The sequence below is a fragment of the Kryptolebias marmoratus genome, linkage group LG16 (genome assembly GCF_001649575.2).
Source record: "Kryptolebias marmoratus isolate JLee-2015 linkage group LG16, ASM164957v2, whole genome shotgun sequence".
Classification (NCBI taxonomy): Eukaryota; Metazoa; Chordata; class Actinopteri; order Cyprinodontiformes; family Rivulidae; genus Kryptolebias; species Kryptolebias marmoratus.
In genome coordinates this window covers 8,383,973-8,404,938 of record NC_051445.1, presented here as the reverse complement: position 1 = coordinate 8,404,938, position 20,966 = coordinate 8,383,973, and the positions used below count along the sequence as shown (strand labels likewise).

Here is a 20,966-nt window from a genome sequence, read left to right as displayed (position 1 = left end):
GCCAAATGAAATCAAAGTCTTTTTTTCCCCCCCTTCCCTTTCTCTGTTCCCTCGCTCCACTGCAACAAGCACAAACTCCATCAGCTTTGAACTTGCGTGTGTGAAATGAGCTCCCTTTGCTCTGATTGTCAACCCATCTCTGTGCCCTTTCTCTTGTTCACTGCCCCCCATCCCTTCCCCCCCCTTCACCTCCCAAGTTTACTTTAGATTGATGCATTTGTTTGTGCTACTGCCAAAAATAACATTATTCCAGAGGCAGTTTACTTTGAGGAATAAATTACTTTCTTCATTTTTTTTTTCTTGTTCTTGCATATTCATCAAATCTTTTATTTCTTCTTAACGTAATGATGTAGAATATCTCAGACTGACAACCTAACAAATAATGGATTTTACATTATGAAAAATTTAAGACGTGAATAGCTGTCTAACAACATTAAGAAGAAGAAAACTGAATCTGATTCATTCTTTTTATTGTGGGTCATACTCACATTAGTAACACAATAAGCTTTTTTTCCCCATCCACCAACTTCTCCCTCTCACTTGGGAGATACGGAGGGCTTCAAGATCAGCTTGGAGACTCTCTGGCTATATAACAAAATTACACTCAACAGATAAATCAGCAGCCTGTTACTCCCCAAGGTACATGTGGATGGTTTTTGCCTTCACGTATTAGGAAATGTTCTAAGAAATCTTTGTTTTGCTGTTTAAAATGTGATGTCCTGGGATTTTAGCTATTATACCCATCTCATCAAAGTAAATGACAACAACAAAGAAGAGCATCCACTGGAGCCAGAAGCTATGAATGAAATTCTTCATGGCAGTTTTGTGTTAGGGGTGGACTCAAATGGAAAGATTTCTGCAGCATGCGAGCAGTATAAGATTTTTTATTTTTTCATTATGATTGTGTTTGTGTAGTGATAACTTTATTTGGTGCATGACTGATGTGCTGAATCTGGAATAAAGGACAAAATTAGATTGCTAATTTAAGGATAACAACATAGATTTTGTAAGGCCACATTTTAGAAGAACTGTGGAAAACATAAGAAGGTTTCATCCAATCAGCTCCTACCAATCTAACTTTCACTACTATAACAACCCAAACTATCTGAGGCATCGACATAAAACCTGTTGTGATGTCCTGTGGTATTTGGCAGCAACCAGCTTGAGCCACGGCTGGTGTTCTTGAGCAGTATTTGTGTTGTGGTGGTATTTCTTGCCCTTCTGAACAAAAGCATTGTCCTCAGTAAGTTTTCCGGAGGTGAAGATGAGGCAGTCTGTACCAAAACGTGGGCACGTATTCATAAAGCAGCTGCATCAGTATAGCAGCTGTGAACAGATTATTTTTTTTCCTTTTTTAGATTTACCTGTTGTTGTTTTTTTTTTTTTTTTTTTTTTTTTAATTGATCATTTCTAGAAATGAAAGAAAACATTTGAGCTCACTGCTGAGTTAATCTGCTGCCTGGCAGTTTTTGGAGCTCATGTTGTGCCTCAGTTTAAAGCACTGCTTCAGGTAGATACTTCAGCTGTCTGATCCAGTACACTCAGGTTTCTGGAAACTGTGAGCCAGGGGTTATGAAAGTATGCAGGACCTGTAAGACAAAACATATTTGTGAAAAAGTAATTTTCCAGGGCTATGATGCAAGGACCACAAAATGTGACAAAGAGCCTCCAAACTCTATACTCCAGTCCAGTCAAGCATCCTTGGGAAAGCCCATTTTATGCTTACCCTTCATCGCCATCTTCCACGTGAGAACACAGCATACTCATAGAGGTCAATTCCTAAATTGTCAGAGCTGTGGACACAAGTGGAACCTGATCTTAATTCAGCATATGGTTTTAACATTATGATTGATCTGAGTAATTATTCATTATGCCATTCCCTATTGAGTGGTATTCTTTCCTGTCAGAGGTTTAAATGCTGTGGCTGATGAGTGCATAAGAAGATATTTGATTTTATTTATTTATTTATTTTTTATTGTTAAAGCACTGCTTCAAGTACAGCCCTTTTAATTTAGACACTTTACCTGGCTGGTCCATTTACACCCAGGTCCCCAGAATTTAACTGTAAACTGTGTGTGTGGCTTTTAACCCCAGATCATATTTTTCTTCCTAATAGCCCCAATAAATATCAATTTTCAGTATTCTAGAGAAAAGTGAATTGTCCTGAGAGTGTTTAAATATAAATCTATAAGTCATTACCTTTTGCTGCCAGTTCAACTTGCAAAATTGTCCACTACAGCAAGACGCATTAATCATCTTTTGTACAGATCACAAAGCCTGCAACAGTGCAAGAGAATATATTTTTAATCAAAGGCACTGCCCCCTCTTTTGCATCTCTTTTTTTTTCCCTTGCAGGGTGATGGTTTGCAGCTGGATTATGAGATGAAACTGACCAATGGCCAGTCTTTCTGGACACAGCATTTCTCCGCAGATGAGTTTGGTAAGAGCGATTAGACAGAGTGAGAGGGATTATAGAACGAATCGCCAATGGCACAAGCCAACACCACTTAGCACGGCCAATAAAGCCCACTGCTCTGAACAAATTGCAATAATGAACGAACGGCTGAATGAATTAATGATGATGGATGAACTGGGAGGGAGGGATGAAAAGAAGAAGATGCTCATGTATCTTCTAAATGAATTATTCCAACGTTTTCAATGGGCCCCTCAATCACTCACACTCGGCTTGTACTGTAACTACATCTCTCTGTTCCTGAACTAATCAGTTTTTCTTCATTATAATATTTTTAAATTCTCATCCTAATATACCTCTTCTCCTACTCCCTGTAACATTTGTTCACAGGAATCTTGGAGACGGACATCACGTTCCTGGTTATCTTCTTCTTGGTGTTCCTCCTCTCCTGCTACTTTGCATGTAAGTACCACATTTTCTACTTAGTCCCTTCCTTTCTTCCCTTCAAGACAATTTATTCAGGCTTTCAAAGCTCACAGCAGTCATTTAATGGATTTTTTTAGCCTTATGATAAAATCTGCATGTTTTTTGATGGAATAGGAGTAAGTTCTTGTGTTTTTTTTTTTGTTTTTTTTTTTAAGGTGAAGGCTGTTGCAAATTTTTTTTTCTTTTTTTTTTTAGAGCTAAGACTTTGTCATGATTGAGCGCACACGATATAAAAGCAGGAGGAATATGGCAAAAGTAGGGCTTGGCTTTCATGTAAAGATGACTGGTTGAGCAGAGAAAGTGGAATCAGACTTAAGTTTACTTAACGAATGATCATAATGAAAACCAAGGCTGAAATAACCCTGAAGCAACAAGAAGAGCCTCATAACTAAATAAAAATGTGGACCTCTAGGCTGTCTTCATTTAATTTTTTTTCTTGAGTGGCATTTGTCTTTATGTGTTCAAACTAGTGGAGTGAGTCTGAATTAGAGTAAATTTACACCCAGAGCCATTGTGGAAGTTCTGTACTGCCCTGTTCTGCTTGTAAAACATGTACAAAGTTATTTAAAATAGTTTAATTTGGACATGTTTTTATGAGCAAACCAACGACTACTAATTACAAGAAGAACATGGGCAATGTTTGAAAAAAAAAAAAGTCAAAGTATTTTTAAAACCACATTATTTTGAACAGAATGTTGTCATGTTCTGTCTGAAACGGTTCTGTTTTGCTCTCGTTTTTTTAAAGCCCTCTGCTCGAAAGGCACAGTGAGCTGATTGAGTCATAACGGAGAAGCTACAGGTCATCTTTCTGCTATTTTATACTACTCTTTTACTACATCAGTCCAGAACGGAATAAGGAAACATGAACTTTAGGGGAGGCTTTTGGTTTGGAACAGGTGGAGGGTGTTTGGATACAATTTGCCTTTTGTGGTAGATGAGCTTCATACTTGACTTTTAAGTAAAAAAAAAGGAAAAGCTGGAGTAAAAATAAGACTTTTTATTCATTTTTTTGGAGGTTCCTCCTGTGGGAGAGACAAACCTTTCTTTGGTTTGAACTTTCACTTTATTAACTTTGTAACTTAAAATGGGGAGAAAAAACCAGTACTATAGAGTGTTGTAATGTTGGTCCAATGAATCAAGAGATCTCTCACTTTGGCTAGAGAGCAAGGATATTAATGTTTTTATACAATAACATTATTAATTCATATCCAGAAAGTGTGAAGGTTTGATCATTTTAGGATTTTTTGTTTTAGAAATGTTATATAATGAGTCCTACATCTGGTTTTGCATAGTTTCTCATGTGACATTTTTCCAGCTATACTTGTGATTGTAAGCAGGAAATTTCATCACTACTAAGCAGCAAGAAGATGCAGTTTCTCTCAGCTGCACTCAGTCTCAATCTGATTTTTGGGTGGTTTCATAATTGTTTGTCTTGTTAAAATTATTTAGCAATTTTTTTCGTATTTGACATATATTTTACTGTTGCACCTTTTGCTCATCTTTTTGGCGTTGTAGCCAATATTGTTGCAGCAGTTTATATATATATATAACAAGCATCATATTCTGCTATCATTCTTAGACTTTTTTTCATTCTGTGCTCAGTTGTGATAATTTTTGTTTTTTTAAAAAAAAGATCAAATATTCATTTTTCTAGTCCATTTGTGGACTTGATTATGTTTCATAAATGCAACCTAATTGACTTGTTTGGTGTTAATTCTGATAGTGGCCTTCAGTAAAATAACAAAAAAGCTCTCAAAATGACTTCCAGTGTGAATGTTGTAAATGAACTGTGGCATGTTTTCCACCATTAATTTTTTCTCACTTTCATGGGAAATTCATTGAAACTGAGGCTAATGGTGTCATTAATTTCAATTATTTACAAAAGAATAATCAGCAAAAAAATGAAAATAAACAAGTAAAATTCCTTTAGGACTGTCCTCTACCTGAATGACACGAGACCATATGATCAATAGGTCTGATAACAAATAACAGGACAATAAATTAAAGGATGATTTATCATTAGGCACTTGAATCTGTAGAATCTTTTATTTTTTATTCCAGGGGTGAAGTTATTTACAAACCAGCACTTGTTCAGTGAAGTCTGTGCTTTCATGAGGCAGATCCAAGCTTGCATTTCCTCAGTGCATTTCCTCTCTGGCCACCACTGCTTGCTGAATTGTTTTGATAGTAAAATAGCCTGCTTAAATATGCATTAGGAATATTTCCTCTCAGATTAGGTTGCCTGAACAGAGGAGACGTATCAGGCCTCATCTGGAGATGGCCATGACAAGATGGATGCATACTAATGACCACTTTCCCTGTTCATCTGGCCCCTTTCCTTGTTCTGCTGTTTTCTTCTGTCTCCCACTCTTTGTACTTCTCTTGCTCTCTTTCACCATCTGTTAGTATATCTCCATCCTTTTTATCTCCGCTCTCTAACACACACAGGCTTGCGTGCGCATACACACACACACACACACACACCTCTGTCACCTTATTCTTGTTTTCTTTTTTTCTCCCTCTAGACAACCTGAAGGGAAGACAGCTTCTTCACACAACCTACAAAATGTTTATGACGGCAGCAGGTGTGGAGGGTAAGAGTTTGTGTCCTAAACAGACACACACACGTATCATTGAAACGCACACACACACACTCAGGATGACAAAGAGGCTCCTGCACTGCTGCAGCATCTCATACCTTAATCTGCACTTCAAGAGAAGAGATATTATCAACTTTATTATACTTTGAATAGGAACTATTGCTAACAGACATGCTGCTCTACAGTGTTCAGTGAAGCGTACTGTTACTGATGAACCTCCCCCCCTTCCAAACCTCCTATCGCTCTTCTCATCCTGTTCTCTCTGCTTTCTTTCAACTCCTTATCACGCTTTCTTTTTTCTCGCCTGCTTGTCCCCACTCCAAATCCCCTCTCGATTCTTCTGCCTCCTCTAAATTCCCTTCTCACCTTCTCCTCCTGTCTCTCTCAAGCCTCCTTTTATGAGCTCCTCTACTTTCGTTTCTCACTTCTTTTGTCCCCATTTCTCTCCTCTTTCCTTTCCTTCTCTCTCATTATCATCTCTCTGTGTTCTCTGTTTTAATCTCACATTTCTTCTGCCTGCTAACCTATCTTCCCAACCGTTGCTCTCCTTCTTACTTTCTCCTATTTTTCCCAATTTCTCCTCTCCCACTATTTTTTTTTTTCCTCTTCCTGGCAGTGTTCAGCCTGTTGTTCCATTGTGTCTACTGGGGCCTGTATGCCAGAGATGGAGTTGGCAATTTCAGCCTGAAAATTCTCGGTGAGTTTCACCCGAATCGGTCACTGGCTGAATGACTGACACCGGCTCTGCGTTGGAAAATCACTTGATGCTCGAGCAGAATGGATGAGTGGACGATGATAGATGTGTGTGAGCCTGGAGAAATGAAATGGCTGGTTTGATGGGCGGAGGAAGGATCATGCATGACTTATGTGACTGTGTGTGTGTGTGTGTGTGTGTACAATATGTGTATGCTGACCTGATTTTATTGTTCCCCTCTGATTTTTCAGATTCGGAAACCACAACCTAATTACCTCTTCTGTCTTCTGTTTCTTTTTCCTGCCTCTCTCTCCACCTCTCTGTTAATCTCCAGGGAAATTACTGTTCTCCGTCAGTTTCTTGGTGTTCCTTCTGATGCTCATATTGTTGGGTAAAGGTTTCACTGTCACCAGGTGCTTTTTTTTTTTATTTTTACATGCATGTGTTTGTGTTTATGCATGTATTCCCTTTCTCATAATCTCTTTTTTTCCCACACATGGCTGTCACATTTTGTGGGGGTTTTACTGTCTTCCACTGTCAGGTCTCTGTGTTGATGTCTCATGACACAACAATGCCATGTGTCAGTCAAAAATCTGTTAGGATGCTGAGCTTATAGCATAGGAATAAAACCCTGAATGTAACGCATCAATGCTGCAATTTTGTGTCCTTTGCTTTTGTTCTGAGGGTTTCTGAGAGGAATTATCTCCAGTTTTGGTTTGGGGTTTTTGTTTCTCTGGCAAGGCTTAGTGGTCATTTGTTTGGGACTGGCAGCTAGACTGCACAATGGATTATTTATGAGTGCCTGTTTTTCTTTTTCACTGGAACATCAGCACTTATCCATCCTACACCTGACTTGAAGAAAAAATTGCTCTCCTGGCTCAGCTGTCACTTGGTCGTGCCAGTTCTCAAAACCTAGTTTAAATTTTCAACCTAGAAAAACCTGCCAACTCTTCTTCACATTAGTTTCACGTTTGATTTTATGTCAGAAAAGAGACACAGTTAAACTATCACGCTTTGTAAAACATCAAAACTCTTTTGATGGTGGTGAGTTTTGACCTAAACTGCAGCTGAGGTTGAAGATTTGTCTTCCTTTGCAGTTGAGTCTCTGAAAAACCAGATTGAGTTCAAACCTAAACTTGCAAGATTTTTAAAATGTTCATAGTTTAGGATTTTCTCTGGATTTTGAGGTTTCTTTAATATTTACACATATTAAACTCTTTAAAAGCTCCAGGGAATAAACCGAAGTGCATAAACAGCAAACTAAAAATGTGTTTTACCTGGTCAAATAACAGAATAAATTTGATTTGAATTATCTTATGTAGGAGGAAGTTTTGGACTTAATGCTGGAATTTTAACATTTGATAACTGCTGCAAACAAAGACATTAATTTCCTCCCTTGCTTTGTTCATGACTCTGCTGCTATCAGTCGGGTTTAGTTGCTCTCTGCTCTGCTTGAGCTTAATGGAATGCATACTTTGTTGTGTTTGTGTGCACCTTTATCTCTTTCTGTGTATCTGTTCATTTGAGTTTATTGATGTGAATTTGTTATCTTCCTCCAACATACGTGCGACCTCTGACCTTTCTGCTTTGTCCCCATGTGTCAGGGCGAGGATCAGTCACAGCGGGTCTGTTAAATTAAGCATCTACATGACAGTCTACACAATTACCTACGTCATCCTCTTCATCTACGAGGCGGAGGTACAGTATACACACATGTAGTTAACATTAAAGCTGATTGGTTGTATTATAATGTCTCGATACTCTCTTCTTTCATGTAATGTAACTATTTGGTGAAATATTTTTCTTTCTAATGAAGCTGTCTAATAGTGCTAGTGTGAATTAATAACATTCTTTCATTTATAGTTTTAAATTTATATATTTATATTTTCATTTATATGAAAAAAACTGCATGAAAGTCTTAGTTTCTAATTATTTTTCCATATGGCAAAAAACAAGAGATCTGCCTGAGAAAATCAACAATGGTTTTATCTATCTAAAAAAAAAAATTCTCAGTTTTGTCTTTTCAAAGGAAGCCCCAAAGAAAAATCCTGTTGCAACAACTCATAACACTGTTCTGACTCAGTTCAGTTAAATTCATTTTATTTATGTGGAGCCAAATTACAACAGAGGTCATCTCAGGGCAATTTGCAGAGAAAAGTAAACAAGTTAATTAAAGTCTAATTAAATGCAGTCTAATTTAACCTGCAATGCCTTCAGCCTGTGAAGCCGGGAAGAAACTTCGTGAGCAGAGTGTAAACAACAACAACACACAAGACTTCAGGCTGAAATGGAATTATCTGAAATGGTGCTTTCAGCTTGTGATAATGCTAAAATAAATAGAAGTCTACAGAGGAAGGCCAAGGAGAACAAATCTACTGAAGGAAAGATGCAATAACGCAGGGCTTATGTTTTCGTTAAATCTCAGTCTTTCTGGTAAAATCTTCTGGTGCAGAAAAACACAGCATGAGCTCCTGTGAATGAAGTAAAATAAGTGTGTTTATAGGCAATAAAATTGAGCCCACAAGGACAAGAATGTTCTTCTTTCAATAAAAAAGATGGTTTTTATACTGCTTTGCTGCAGACACTGGGATGCTAGGAAAAAAGACGGTCAAAAATCAGAATAATGATGATGATGATAATCAACAATGACTGTAAAAGAACAACAAAAATGACATTTATTTTACAGCAAGTTTTAGATGGTCTTAAAAACATGGATGGATGGATAGATGAGTGGTTTTGAACTGGTCAAATAAAAAGTTTAAACTTAAGAGTTTTCAACATCTGCTGTTTCAAAAATGAGTCCTGCAAAGTTAAAAACCACTTGTGAACAGGGCAAAAAGATTACTGTGACAAGTGCAAAAGGAAAGAAAAAAAAAACGGATTTCTATACTAAGGTGTGACATTTTCTACTTTGGTTCATTTTCTTCTCCAAAATTGGTTAAGAAACTTTCTAGAACAGGATGTAAAAAGTTAAAATGTAGGTTTACAAAATTGTCTTGAAGCTAGAGTTTCATGAAACCCAACTTTAAATTTGTTATGTGGTTTTTGATATTGCTCCAACTTCACCTGATTGCCTGTGGTGGAAAGGATTTGTTTTTTTCCAGCCATTCATTTTAGACTGGGTGAAGTCTGACTGTGTGTTTTACTGGTTAATTATCAGAACTCCTGCAGCCCTCACTGGAATAATCACTTTTCAATCATGAATCAGTGTCAGCCTGAAACTTCTTAGATCCAGATAAGTTTGATTAACAAATAAAGCTCTAAAGACTGAACTGTACTTAGTTATTGGTCATTAGTGTTGTGTGTCCATAGACCTAACTAAGATGTTAAACATAATAACTGTTTGCTTAACATGGTACTGTGGAAACTTTTAGGTTGTTTGCTTTTAGGCACACGACTGGAAACTCTGAATCGATTGCCTTACTTCAGTCTTCAAAAACATTTAGTATATTACTGCTATATAAAACATAGACATTACAGCACTTTTGATAACATTATTTAAAGTTATTAAACTTGTGAAAGTGTTTTTCACTACTGATTGGTATTTTGGGGGCAAAGAATTGTCAGTTTGATTAGATCGAAAACAAGCAAACAGACAGCCTCACCAGTAACACTTTTACAATATGAGATTTGGCATCCAAATAAATCTTTAACTTGGATATTTTTACAAAATAATTAGGAATTGTTGGGTTTTTTTTTTTGTTTTTTTTACTGGTTTTCTGTTGACTCAGGCCCCAGTTTACTTGAAGCAAGAATTTGGACTTGATAGTGCTCAACAGAGTAGCTCCACTCATGTTATAGCTCTCTTTGGCTTTTTTAATAATCTCATAAATATTCATGAAAGAATGAGCTCCACAGTTGAGCGTGGGCTGTAATGGCTTTTTCTGTCAAGCAACTCATTACATTGACTTATTGCTAATTATGAAAATGCATCAACTTCATTGTAAAAAGAAAATTACTTAAAAAAATGATGTATATAAATTCCTTTAGGTTTAAAATTTGGGATCCTGACAAAAAAGGTAGGCTTTATCAGACCGTATGCATTCCCAGTCACAGATAGAGCAAAGTACATGTATGTCCAACTTTAGATCAATGATCTCGAACGTAAGTCTGACTGGAAAGTTGGATGTACTAATCAGCATACTGGGAGCCCGCCACTCATTAACGAGACTGCTTTTTTATGTTCTGTATGTGAAGATGGAAACTCCCTTTACCACCTATGATGTTGAGCACATGAGCCTATGAATTAATAACGCTCTCTGGAGTCTTAAGAAGAACATGCAGTAAATCTCTGAAGAGTGCAGAGGCTTCTGCACAGTCAGATGTAAAGCTGCTGCTTTTAGAAACAGCAGATTTGCAGCCTTTGAATACAGGCTTGTAATGATCCTCGAAGAGAAGAAAAGAGCGTTGTGGAACTGTCTGTGCTATTTTTACCATTGGAGCATCCAGCCATCTCTCACAATATGTGGCTCTGATGCAGTATGATTTCTCAGCCGCCTCTCCTCTTACACAGAGCTGCTGTTACAGAGGTTGAAACTCAGGGGAAGTCCTAAAATAAGCAAAACTAGGTTACAAGTGGAGCTGAAATGGAGTCTTTAAAAGTGTTCCTAGTACTAGGGCTGCAGTTTGGAATCTGTCAGGCTCTGCTTGGCTGGGTTGTGTTCCAAGAAACTCCACACTGAGCTTTCAGCACTTTGCATAATGTAGTAAGAGTAACGCGGTACGGCCCGTGCTATTCAGTCACTGCACTGTGAAATTCAATCCAGTGTCTGCGCATGCCAAACACGCACCCACAAAGTTGTGAGCACACATGCCGGTGACCTAGATGTGGAGAAGTGTCAATGTCAAAGACAAAGACAGAATGGAACAAGCTGGGCTTTTTTGGCTCAGTCTCCGCAGTGAATCAGCTGAACCATGAGCAATCTGTCTTTGGAAATAGGACGCAGGCTACAACTAGATGTCAAGCCAACAAATACTTTTTTTTTTTTTCTCTCTCTCTTCTCTGTGTAAAACTTTTGCTGGTTTTTAATGTGTCTCATGTTTCTGTGGCAGTTTTTTGACCCAGGTGAAGTGCTTTACATCTACGAGAGCCCCGCTGGCTATGGCCTGATGGCCCTGCAGCTGGTCGCCTACGTGTGGTTCTGCTACGCCGTGCTGATCTCCCTGAAACACTACCCCGAGAAGCAGCCCTTCTACGTCCCTTTCTTTACCACATACACATTATGGTGAGACTTGAGCAGCTTGCCCCCACTCTGTCCTCGCTACAGGCGGTAACACCTGAACTGTACACTGCAGGAGTCGAAAAATACTAACTTTTCTGACTCTGAAATTTCAATAATTTATTTTCCTCTGTAAACATCGCGTACCCAGTCTCTGTTCTCTACTTCAGTCCTGGATATCCTTACTTGAGTGATAGCCACAGGAAAATATCTATTTTTAGTTGCCAATAAGAGTTTATGGATCGAAATAATTCATACTTACATATATATATTTGTGTGTGTGTGTGTGTGTACTAGTTTATCAATGTTTTGGACTGGAAAGCAGTGTTTTTCCTTTATGCAATAATAAGGAACCCTCTTAATCACACAATTCTTAGTTCCAAATCCTTTATCCATAGTGTCTAATAGTGGAGGCTTGAAATGAAGGGTACATTTCAAAGACTAATATTATCTCTGCATTTCTCCTTCACTGCAGTGCATATCCCTTGCCTCATTATCTACACCTCTCCTTTCCATCATTATCACTCTGTGCTTTACATCTTCTACTCTGCCTGCTCTTCGTCTCTCACCATTAAACCATATTCTCATCAGTTCATTTAATGTGCTTTCTCCTCATTGTTATCCTGAATCTGCTCTTTTTCCTCCTCAGGTTTTTTGCGGTGCCCGTCATGGCTCTGATTGCCAACTTTGCGATTCCTCGTTGGGCCCGAGAGAAGATCGTCAACGGCATTCAGCTCGGCATCCACCTTTACGCGCACATCGTCTTCCTTGTTGGTACCACACACACACGCATGTTCAAACATACCCCCACACGATTGCACTTGTGAATTATGGGATCCCGCCCTTTTTTATTCTTTTTGTTTTTATTGCTTGAGGTGGTGCGCTCCCCAGTTTTGTTCAATTCTGATCATTTTTGATATTGTTCCCAACTAAAATAAGTAGTGGGCCATAAAAGAAAATCCCAGAAAGGCAGTATGGACAAAATCCATTTGGACTTTCTGCCTCCATCTTTATATACGACCTTGAATGGCTAAAGCTGTATTTAATGAATGTGATGGAAATCACATTCCAAAAAAAAAAAAACATACCCACACACATCTATAAAACTTACATTATTCAAGAGTTGTTGTTATTACAGTCAATCATAGATTATTCATGAATCCTAATGTATCATTTTGAACATCTCCTCCACATACCATTATCTCTCTTTTTAACCTTTCATAGTTGTGTTCACAGCATGTCTTGCCACTTTTTTACCAGGACCTTATTTGCTTTATGATAATTAATGTGCAGAAGAATCTTTTTTTAAATAATTTTTTTCTTTGTGTCTTAGGTCATTACAAGACCATCAGCCGCCAACAAGAATTTCCCGTACCATGTTCGAACATCTCAGATTGGGATCCTCTTGTCCAGTCCAAAAGGAGGTGAAGGGGGAGAAAGGTTTCCCCATCATGCTTATGGAAACAGCTCCTTCCTTGGAGACTCTCAGCCCAACTTCACTGAGCTCTTCTCTATCCAGTCAGTAAGTCTACATTCAGATGGTTGATAATACAGTTAGGAGAGAAGGTATGTAAGAGGTGAGATGATTCGTTCATCTTTAAAACAATCCATCCAGCCATCAGTCCATTTTCTTTACCCATTTGGTCCTGTTCAGGGTCACAAAAAACAAAGACTTAAACAATTCTAGACACAGAACTGACATGATTTGTGAACAAAGGGCATAAATATAGGTCCAGAAACAAGTTATATGTAAATACCAGCATGTACTAAGCTGCTTATTAAGTCCCATCATTTTGTAGCACTTGCTATGTTATTAGAAACTGGCTCATGTGGACTTATTTTCTGATGCTTTTATATTTCCATGCCATGCTGTCAAACATAGCTTGAAATTAACTGTTATCTTATCTAACAGACACGCCTAAAATTAAAAAGCATCAGTGCAGCTTTAGAGTTTGTACGAGAGCGTGTTTTTTATGGTCGTTGCTTGGCAGAAACTTCAATCTCCTTCAGGCGGTGATGGTTGAATGATGCGCTACAAAACGTAACAACAAGCCTGATATTCAAACACCTGAGTGAAATTAAGTAACATTTAAACAGAAACTCTGACACGACCAAATTAAGACGTTGTTTGCTGTGATGAACTGTCTTGCTTGGGTACCTTTCGACTCTGTATGTGTTGCCTTTTCTACTGCAAATACAGGAGTGGGAGAATAAATAAATAAATCCTGAACTACAGCTGTCCTAAAATAATGTAGCATGAAGGAGAAGCCTAAATGCTGTGCACAAAACCTTCAAAAAAAAAAGCAAAGTGTCTAAAAGGCAATAAAACGTAAGCTGGGAGGTTATCAGTCTGATTGATTTCAACACAAATACATGCAATGCCGCATAATGGATGATCTGTAGCTGCTAGAGGGCTACATAACTGGAAGAATTATGGGAAAAAGTGTCTTTGGTCAGTAAATAGCTCAGTTTCTGTGCCAGAAAAGGTTTTATCTCATTCATTGCCATGAATAACATTTGTATGCATTAGCACTCAAGAGGTTCTTTGTATTGACCAAAAAAAAGGGGCTACAGGGCAGATCATACTAATTTAATATACATGTCCACATTTCTAATTCAAGTGTAATTTATGGAAGGAACATCGTGTAAAGATGTGTGTTCATACAGGATTGTAAAAAAAAAAATCTGATTATTTTTGGCTCAAAACAGTTCCTCCTTGTTGCGTGTACATTTTTAATGGATCCCATGCATGATTGTAAAAAAGGAAGCGGAGAAGGAGATAAATCTTTATTTATTTATTCCCCCCCCCCCATCCCACCCCCAAGGATCCAGTGAAGACTGTGGAGGAGACGGTGGCTCGCAAAGGACAAGACGTGCCGAGGAACAGCGAGCAGAAGATCATCACCACCGCCGCAGATTTGACCTTGATACTGCCCCCGCCTCCGCCTCCGATACCCCCACGGCCAGCATCGCGCTCCCCCCCGATGCCACCTCGGCTCCCTTCCTTCACGGAGTACTTCAGCATGCAGGGCGGCAGCGGAGCGGGCTTTGGATCCAAGGCGTGAGATGGATGGAAAGGAAAAACTGTGGCTGAACGGCGAAGACATGAAAGCAGTGGCGAGCATGAGTAGAAAATGAAAACACAGTCAGTCAGTACAAAAAGCATCAAAAAGGTCATCCAAAAAAGGAAAATTGGGGCGACAGAAAAGAGAAGTCTTAGGAAATAAATCCCTAAATGTTTCCTTTTTAACCTGTGAATGGAAATAACTAAAATGGAGAGATAAGGGGGAACAGCTGAGACACAAATGCTGAGCTTTTAAAAGAATAAAGAAGCAATAAATATTTGATGTTGACCACTTGAAGGTACACAAGGAGAAAGATGACAAAATGGATGTAGCCGGAGCAATAGAACGATAGCTGTGCACATTGTGGAAATGAACAAAATTCTTGAAACCTTTTCATTCAAAAATTCATGAGGCTTTGATGGTGTGCCTGCAAGATTTTTGTAAATAGCAAAAACTGTTTAGAGCGACAATTCTATATAGTTTTATTTCAAAAAGAGGAACTTTATTTTGTTTATTTCCCTTTTGTTTTCTCACATTACATTCTAGTTGGTGCTGTGAGCACAGGAAACTCTCATGCCATCATGTATAAAACTCATCTATGGACATTTTTTTAATGTTTGACACATTTTGATAAAGCCTAGATATATTTATGGTATATGGAGTTTGTTGGGTTCATTTCTATCCTTCTATGCCTTCATTGCAGCTGGTTCTTCTGGATTGATATGCTGATGTGTAACCGTGAACCTGTCACATTTACTGTGGGCCCCTCCCAGTACAGTACCTGTAAAACATGCATGTTTGTATTGTATATGATATACGTACTCCATGTGACCAACAAATATTTGCTTATTGTGTGTATTGAAAATTCATATTTGTAAATACATACAGTAGGCTTCGGTGTAGAGTTTTGTTTTTTTTTTGGATGGCAGAATTTCTGTTAATTATTTCGATCAAAGCCGTCCCGCGCTGTTTGAAAGCCAGTAGAAAGCAGGTGTTCTGAGCTGTACTGGTTTTAGTCAAACTTTCACTGCGGGGCAGAATATGCCTGTTGACACCTGTCACATCTGTATGTGGACGTTGGTGAATGTACTGATGCGATCCAGCACAAGGACAGGGCTGATTCTGAAGTTACTACAACAATTTGGTACCATTTAGTATTTGTTTTTTTTCTTTTGCTTCCATCTGCAGCACATTTATGATCTATGAGCAGAAGGCTGCCTTTCTTTTTTCTTCTCATTAACAGTAACTTCATCGTCGCCCCTGTCTTGTACCTGAAACCTGATTATTTTATTTGTCGGCTTTTTACACCTCGGTGTTTACGCCGTGCAGAAACCTGAACAGATATCCTTTGGTTTTCTATAGAGCTATGAGATAAACATGTTGAAGTCTTGTAGATGAACTGTGAAAACAGCAACACAACTGTACATTTCGTCTGTCCTGCATGGAGCACTTTAATGTTCCTGGTCTGTTTATTTGTGATGTCAGCCTTTGAGACTGCTTTGAAACCTGTATTTCCACTTCTCCGAGTAGTATTCCAGATGTAAATACAAACTGAAGCTATCTCCAGTTTTCCAGATATTATAAGGGAACAATTAATGCTTTGTTAAAATTTACTAAACGTACACTGATGAGTTCAGTGGTTTTATCTTGACTTAGCACAGATTTGTGAGTGGAAATCTTGCCGTCATGGAGTACTGATGTTAAGACTGTGGTGTGTAATGTGTAAGAGTGTAGTCAGAGGTGTAAATTAGTCTATGAAACGGAACGATGTTTGACTTTAGAGTACTAATCATTACTTTTGGTTACACGTCTGATTTGTGTTTGGCATGTCTGCCATTTCGACTGTTGTTGCCACGACTTGACAGGCTTTATTGATAAAGTATCACTGCTTCAGCTTTGTGTATGCTGATGTTTAATTACAGGAAAGACACAAAGACCCGAGGAGAGAACTCGAAGAAATTAGATTATGTATGCATGACAGAAAAGAGCACAGCTTTTAGGAGACTCAGAGCGATCTGGTTAAGAGCACATCACTAAAGCACCATTTAAGTGCATTTTAATGGTGTCAAATAATAAATCTAAATACGCTGTACATATACACTTTTTGCCAAAATGAATAATAAAATATGGTTTTATTTAAGGTCTTGTCTGGTTGTGTTATTTACACCCTGGGTTAATTAGGGAGGTTGTTTTCCAGTTGGGGCAATGGCATGAATCCAAAAGTGCTAAATCTAATATTTGTAAATCGTTTATTTAGAATCTGTTCTTAATAAGAGGGTCTATTAAAGTGGAACGCACTGGGGATGGTCTGCAGATCCTGGCACGCCTCACTGTTCCAGTCATTGCCAGAATCCCCGTCTAAATCTTTCCAACCATACAAAGTATCCATAAATGATTTCCTTCCAGGGAAACTATATATTTAATTTATGGTGGTAAATATCCCTTTTTAGTTGCTGTACAAGGCTCATGGTTATTTTTAAGGAAAAAAAAACTATGTAAGGAAATACACAAGTATTATAATGCTTATGGTAAAAGTATTTCACTTCAAGACAACAGCCTGTTTAATCCATAGGCTGTGGTTGTGTATGAGAAGCAAAGGTGGAATTAATAATGCAGACAACGAGCTGTTGTAACGTCTCCACCTGCACTCAGGCACTCTATTGAAATGATCATGTTTAATAATAGGATGTCGTGACAAAAATGTTTAGGCACAGCACTTATTTTCTTATTTTTTATAGGTTATCGTGTATTAAATGTCACTTTGCATTTCATTGCAACTTTTTTTCAATTACCTCCTGTCAGTGTTCAAAGACGGAGGGCACATTTAGAAATAAACATTTAGCTCTTGGACTGGAGGCTGGATTGGTGCTTCGAGTAACACTCGTTCTTGAAGTCTGCTGAGCTTTTTATCATTTCAACTCTCTTTGTGCTCGAGTGCTTTTGATTTTCCACTAAATTTGCTAACCTTGTGTTAGGAAGTACGAATTGACCTGAAGCCTTTCTGTTCTTTTGGCTGCCTGACTTGACTAAAGAGACAATTATACCCCCCTTTTCTGTCAAATGAGCTCGGTTCTCAAACCGTTTCTCCTCCGTGTTCTTTGACCTGCGCTGCAATCTGTCAAACAAAGCAACATTTCCACGAATTTCAAACAGTTATTTTAGTCAGGGAAGCATCTTTAACACAGGATTATGTCCAAAGTGATCATTTTACAAATACTAAACATACTTTTTTGGATTTATCTGAAGACAACCTTTTAGGTTCTGAACCAAAACTAGAGGAAAATGATGTGTGCAAAAGCAAGCAGAACCTCCATGATGGTAGAAAGAGCTTTCAGTGACTCTACAGCCTTACTGAGCTTTGGTCTATTCATGTTTGCTAACAGTAATGGTGCAAAAAACTTTGATTTATTAATGATATTAATTTCTTTTTCATCTAATAATCCAAAGCATCTAGGGCCAATTCTGATATTCCTTCTGCCATGTGTTAGAGGTTTTGTTGTGTAGTTAAGGGGACCAAACCTGCAAAATGCTGTTCTGTATTTCCTTTGATTGTTGAAAACCAAAACATTAAAGTGTTAACTTCTCTGACAGGTTCTTTATCAGCAGTTGTGTTTTTCTCCTCTTTCACACGTCACCATGAAGTCTGTAAGCAACATGTTGTGCATTAATAAAATCCAAACTAACCAGAGACCGAAACATGCAGCTGTACACGTTCACAACTCTGAAAACTAAAACACGTTTAGCCTTCAGTCTTTTGAATGTCTTAAGATTAAGACATCGCTCACACCTGCGCATCAATCTGCTGAAAAGAGCAAAATTCATAACAAGTTTACACCAGAAATCTTTGAAGGAACTCATTAGCACATACAGATGTTTAATCAAGACATGAAAACTACATCTGGTAATAGGTTATTGGATTGCTGGTTTTGTATATTTGTGAATTTGAAAAGATCAGACGTTTTTATTAGAAATCAATACCTTTTTCACACAACGGCGCACAGGGGGAGGTGTAATAAGAGATGTTTTCTAGTGACATTATTGAAAATGTTTAAACAAGCCTCAGCTGCAGGTTTTACAATCTATCTCACTCTGAAGAAATGTACACGTCTCTTTAAGAACATCAAGAAATATTTTTATTTATTTTTTTCACCATTCAACAATAAGTAACCCAACAAGATAATATTATTTAGCATTTGCGGCTAACTCTCGAGCCCTCTCTTCTCTGTAGCCTTGGAGCAGCTGGTTAATGAGAGTCAGTTGGTTTTCCTTTTTCGCGGGATAAAGGGGTGGAAACGGGTTGCCCTTATACTCCAGCACGGCCATCTTGGCTCTGTCCAGGTTCTCTCTGTTAGGAATGCGCACCATCCGCGTGTAGCTTTTTGAGTGTTTTTCGAACCGTGGAGCGAGGACTTTGAAGAGCTTCGGCACCAGGTCTTTTTCCTGGAGAGAGGAAGACGCGAGTAAACATCAAATCAACTGTTTTACATTCTGATCTGCTCAGCTTGTAACTTCAGCTGCAGACACGTACCGTGAGCCAAAAACTGGCCATTTTCATCGCCTTCTCATCAGTATCCCCCTTTTTGGCATAGTCGATCAACTGGAAAAGATGAAGAAAAGCACATCGACAGTCTGAGACGCAGTCTGAGAGAATTTCAAATCAGAGCGTGCTGCATGCTTAACTAGTTCTATGTAAAAATATGCAGCGAGTAAAGATTTTTGGGGGGAAAGCAACACAGTACAGTAGTTTTCACACATCAAGCAACACTGGAACGTTCGGAATCAGAATCTTGTCTAATGACCAACGCTGGGAGTCTGTGCAGTGTAAATATTTAAAAGACTGAACTCATCCAAGGAAATAAATGCAACAAAAAGGAGAGAACATCTAAAAAGATTAAGTTTTCTGTGACCAGTAGTCACATAGAAGTGTGTGCACGGTGCATTCTGTTTTTTCAGGTTCAAATCCTACACATCTTCATAATACTCTGTCTTTCGTCAGATTGGTAGCAGTTGAGTGTTTTTCAGAACACATACTGGGACATCTCGTGATATCGCATAAGATCACATGTAATGTTCATTTCAAGGTTTGACCAAAACAGCTACAACTGTGTCCTCTCTCAGCAGAAGATTATTTCAGTCTAAAACTCTAACAGGAAAGGCAGCGGGGATATATATGCAGCTGATTCTATCCATGTTTGTTGCCAGTTGTTAGGGGGCAACAAAGACATTCAGCAAGGGTGCAGCAAGTTTCTCCAGCTGCAGACTCAGATGCTGAACGTGGTTCTGTTATTATTCATACTTCGTAATGAGTGGCAGCTCACAGGGTTCAGGAGACGAGCCCATCCAGCAGCTCCGCCTGCACAGTCACGGCTCCTGGGTCTGCTTTAGGCAGATTAACAAGGTATTTTACAGCCTGCTGAGGGAAATCGCTGCAAGTTTCACAAGGATGAGAACCACATTCAGGCGGCTGTTTTTATGAATTTAAACAGAGCCTTGTTGTAGTCTCGTAACGCTGAGCACAGGTTGGCCATGTTAAACCTTCAGGGCGCCCTGCATCTGTACAGATGTAACGGTGAATTCCTGAGCCTGGTGACAAACACAGCTACCCTCCCATCACAGATACATGACAGGTTTATCTGGAAAGACACCAAGTACTTTAACACAAACTTCATTTGATTAAACAGAAAGGCAACTGCATGTGTTGCCGATTACAAGTGAAAATAACACTAAATACATAAATTAATTAAAACAGGGTATTTAATATAGTTTAAGTCTGGCAGGTTAAATAAATGAAACTGCAGCCGGATGAGTCCAGGGTTGTTTGTTGGTATAAGGATGGAATGGATCAAGCTGGACAAATAGCTAACTTTCACTAAAATCTGTCCAGTGGTTCATGAGATATTTTTCTAACAGGTAGATAGGGTTGATAATAAATGATTAGAACTCACATTTAAGGCAATATTCCTCAAACTTCAAAACTTTCAGCACATTCAGCTGTAGAGCTTCATCTGCTCACCATGCTTGTTTTTTTCCCACAGCAATGCTGTTTTTATTTGTCTGCTTTAGAGGAGAGACCTCATTCCTGAAAGTTTACCTTCTCGGCGTAAAACTGGACTTCGTCGGCTCGGGCCCTCGTGGTTTCTATCCTCTCGTGTCGGACCAGTCCGGTCAGAATGTTCCGCAGCATGTTGATTCGGGACTCCGGGCCCAGACCCATCCTGCGGGCCACCCGGCCGTGAGAGATTAGCAGCTGCAGCGTGAGGCGCATCTCGTCCCCGGCGATTCGCCCAGCAGAGTCCGAGACAAAAAAAAAACAAAACAAACGGGAACACGCAAACTGCGAACACTTAACCAAACGAGCTTTTTAAAGAACCTTTTTATAGAGAAAAGAGAGCAGGCAACCCAATGAAAGAACTAATTTTGTGGTCTGTTATCTTAACGGCAACTTTGCTGCTTGACATTGACAGTGCGTCGCTAAATATGTCCGACCTG

At 38.7% G+C, this 20,966-nt stretch overlaps 2 protein-coding genes across 2 annotated transcripts in view; one reads left to right on the top strand and one right to left on the bottom strand.

The window, feature by feature from the left end:
- Positions 1–16,618, top strand: part of tmem145 (transmembrane protein 145) — a 42,670-nt gene extending 26,052 nt beyond the window's left edge. Inside the window, exons 6-15 of the mRNA XM_017415627.3 lie at positions 2,356–2,440; positions 2,804–2,875; positions 5,425–5,493; positions 6,116–6,196; positions 6,528–6,606; positions 7,798–7,891; positions 11,246–11,418; positions 12,062–12,182; positions 12,746–12,934; positions 14,238–16,618. Of these exons, the coding sequence (XP_017271116.1) occupies positions 2,356–2,440; positions 2,804–2,875; positions 5,425–5,493; positions 6,116–6,196; positions 6,528–6,606; positions 7,798–7,891; positions 11,246–11,418; positions 12,062–12,182; positions 12,746–12,934; positions 14,238–14,477 (1,203 nt within the window). The 3' untranslated portion in view covers positions 14,478–16,618. The remainder of the gene's footprint in view (positions 1–2,355; positions 2,441–2,803; positions 2,876–5,424; positions 5,494–6,115; positions 6,197–6,527; positions 6,607–7,797; positions 7,892–11,245; positions 11,419–12,061; positions 12,183–12,745; positions 12,935–14,237) is intronic.
- A 1,969-nt stretch (positions 16,619–18,587) lies between these two features.
- mrpl17 (mitochondrial ribosomal protein L17) lies at positions 18,588–20,966 on the bottom strand. The gene is made up of 3 exons (XM_017415504.3): positions 20,569–20,966; positions 19,006–19,074; positions 18,588–18,917 (listed from the first exon to the last, which is right to left on the bottom strand). Exons 1-3 carry the CDS (start codon positions 20,740–20,742, stop codon positions 18,660–18,662), a joined length of 501 nt encoding a protein of 166 aa, XP_017270993.1. The 5' UTR covers positions 20,743–20,966; the 3' UTR covers positions 18,588–18,659.